Source organism: Vicia villosa, linkage group LG3, assembly GCF_029867415.1.
Source record: "Vicia villosa cultivar HV-30 ecotype Madison, WI linkage group LG3, Vvil1.0, whole genome shotgun sequence".
Lineage (NCBI taxonomy): Eukaryota > Viridiplantae > Streptophyta > Magnoliopsida > Fabales > Fabaceae > Vicia > Vicia villosa.
In genome coordinates, this window is record NC_081182.1 from 160129073 (window position 1) to 160132523 (window position 3451).

Below are 3451 nucleotides of genomic sequence, written 5' to 3' on the forward strand. Positions count from 1 at the left end.
TTTTATGCTATTTGATATTATTATCTGTGCTGCGTAATTGTGGATGTCATAACATCCAGTTTGACATCGAGCGTGTGTTACTAGAATTTTCATCTTCGTCTAACTCTGCCAACTCGTTCATCATCATTTCCTAATATAAATCATAAGGAATTTCTTCTTGTCTTTGGATCCGTACTGATTGTAAGTAGATTTCGACAGGTAAGACTGCATCATGTCTGAATGTTAAATGGAAAGGTGTAGCATTAGTTGCTTCCTTAAGGGAGGTTTGACAAGCCCATAGTGCTTGATCTAGCGTTTTGTGCTAGTTATTTGGTTTTGTTCCTACGGGCTTTTTTATCAAACCAATTATCACCTTGTTTGCTGCTTCGACCTGCTCATTGGCCTGAGCATAATAGGGTGTGGACGTTAATAACTTGAATCCCATTTGTTTTGCAAATTCTTGCATCTTTCGACCAGTAAATACTGACCCTTGATCTGTTGTTATACTTTTTGCGATTCCGAATATATACAGTATTTGCCTTTGGATAAATTCGATGACGGTTTCCTGGTCTACGTTTACCAAAGGTACTGCTTCGACCCACTTGGTGAAATAATCGATTCCTACGGGGATGTACCTTTGACCTTTAGAGGAAGTAGGTCGAATTTCTCCAATCAAACCTAAAGCCCAGCCTCTGAAAGGCCAAGGTTTGATGATTGCATGAAGTTCGCTTGCGGGTGCATGTTGAATTCCTGCATGTACTTGACATTCTTGGCAGCCTTTAGCGAATTCTATATAGTCTTTTAGCATGGAGGGCCAATACATTCCATATCTAAAAAGCAACCATTTCATTTTATGACCTGCTTGGTGTGCGCCACATGCCCCACTATGAATACTAGCTAAGGCTAAGTACGTTTCGGTTTCTCCTAAACATTTCAAAAGAATGCCTTCAGGAGTTTTCTTGAATAGCTCATTCCCTATCAAAACGTAGGACAAAGCTCTGTACTTGGTTTTTCTATCTGTATTTAATGAGGGGTCTTTAAGATAATCAATAATTGGACTCCTCCAATCTGTATCTACTAAGGTATCAATGGATAATACCTCAAACTCCTCTTCATTAGCATATCCTAAGCGGTTGCCTTCTAGGTCTATCTGAGACAACTTGGTGGCCATTGCTTTCCCTCTTACTTCGACAAGTTCCTCTAGCTTCTCCTTTGAAATTCTATATCCATAAGCTATTTGTGCTATATCATTAGCCTCTTGATTTTTTATTCTTGGAACATGTTTTATGTCAACATATTCGAATTTTTTGAGCAGTCTGTTTGCAAATGACGAAATGCATAATCAAATTTTCTTTTATGTATTTGTATTCCCTAGTCAATTTCTTAACTACTAACTCTGAATCTCCTTTAATTTTGACCTTGATTGCCCCCAATTCCAACAAAGCTTCAAGTCCTGCAATGAGAGCTTCGTATTCTGCTTCATTATTTGAGCAAGGGGGACCTTCGATTCTATACTTGAGTTTTGTTGGAATTCCATCAGGAGAATTTAGTAAAATTCCAACTCCACTACCTTCTTTATGAGTAGAACCGTCGAAGAATAATCTCCAAGGCTTCATCTCCACATAAAGTTGGGGGTATTTGACCACTGCGTGTTCCACTATGAAGTCTGAGACAATTTACCCTTTCATAGATTTCAAAGGCATGAAGACCAAAGAATACTCGGTCAGGGAAAACGCCCATTTACCAATTCGACTATGCATTATTAGCTTTGATAACATATATTTAATGACATCAAAATACGAAGATACATATAAATCAACAGGTTTTATATAATACTTGAGTTTAGTACAAGAGAAATGTAGGCACAGACACAACTTTTCTATGGGAGTGTATCTGGTCTCTGCATCATTTAAAACCCTACTAAGATAATATATGGCTCTTTCGATGCCATCTTCATTTTCCTATGCTAACATGCTACCTATAGTAGTGTCAGAAGCTGATATATATAATCTCATTGGCTTCTTTGCACACGCAGGGGACAAGATAAGCAGATTCGTTAGATATTGCTTGATCTTGTCGAATGCCTGTTGATGCTCAATATTCCAATCGAATTTCCCTTGTTTCAGACATAGAAGGGGAGAGAAGGCTTGCGTACGACCACTTAAATTTGAAATGAACCTTCTCAAGAAATTTATCTTCCCTAGCAAAGACTGCAATTCCTTCTTAGTTGATGGCGCCTTGGTCTCCATGATGGCCTTCGTTTTATTCTGATTGATCTCTATCCCCTTTTTATGGACCGCAAAGCCCATAAAATCTCCTGCTTGCACAAAGAATGCACACTTGAGAGGGTTCATCTTCAAGCCATGTTTTCTCATTCTAATGAATGATTGGCTGAGATAGGTTAGATGATCCTCGTCTGATATAGACTTTATTACTATATCATCTATATAAACCTGCATAAAGGTTTCTATGAAGTCATGAAATATAGAATTCATTGCACGCTGGTATGTTGCCCCAGCATTTTTTAAACCAAAAGGCATAACAATCCACTCGTAAGTACCTATTGCCCCTGGGCATTGAAAGGCTGTTTTGGAAACATCCTCTTCTGCAATGAAAATCTAGTTGTAGCCAGAATATCCGTCGAGCATACTAAGATACTCATAGCCTGCGGCTGAATCAACTAACATTTCTGCCACAGGAATTGGGTATTCATCCTTAGGAGATGCTGCATTCAGACACAAAAATCTATACATAATCTTAAGGAACCATTTTTCTTAATTACTAGAACTATATTAGCAATCCATTCGACATACCTTGTGGTCCGGATGAAATTGCAACGAAGGAGTCTTTCAACCTCCTTTTTTATCTTTGAAAGGATTTCTGGAGCGAACCTCCTGGGAGTCTTCTTGATGGGCTTCTTGCCATCCTTGATAGGCAGCTTTAGTTCGACCAGATCCCTCTTCAAACCAGACATTTCATCATAATCGCAAGCGAATCAGTCTTTGTTTTTCTTTAGTAGTTCGACTATCTTGCTCTTTAACTTGGGTCCAGTTTGGTGTTGATGTATGTAATCCTTTTATGGTTCCATCTCCAAGATCAACCTATTCGAGTGGGTCTTGCACTAACATCTTTGCACTTGATGATACTGGATCTTTCTCGAATCCCAAAGGCTCTTTGTCATAGATAGCGTCTAGCCTTTGAATCGACGTATCTTCTAACAACTGTTCGTCAGGGGATTATGGTGTGAAGCTTGCCCTCTGGCCTGCATCATTCAACATGGCATTGTTAGGTTTGACTTCCATGTTGATAATCTCGGCTTTGAGAGCCGCTTTTCGTTTGTTCTCGGCCAAATAAGCCGAAATATTTTTGAAGAATGAAAATTCAGACATAATCAGGGTTTTCGTCCCAGCCCGAAGGCCGTATTTCTGATGATTCTCCTTCTTCCGGATCTTCCATAATCTCTCGATCCCAT

At 39.1% G+C, this 3451-nt stretch overlaps 1 protein-coding gene across 1 annotated transcript; it reads right to left on the bottom strand.

The window, feature by feature from the left end:
• Positions 1 to 301: 301 nt before the first annotated feature.
• On the bottom strand, positions 302 to 1595 carry LOC131659264 (uncharacterized). Its single transcript, XM_058928475.1, has 2 exons — positions 1375 to 1595; positions 302 to 1295 (listed from the first exon to the last, which is right to left on the bottom strand). Exons 1-2 carry the CDS (start codon positions 1593 to 1595, stop codon positions 302 to 304), a joined length of 1215 nt encoding a protein of 404 aa, XP_058784458.1.
• Between the last annotated feature and the right edge of the window lie 1856 nt (positions 1596 to 3451).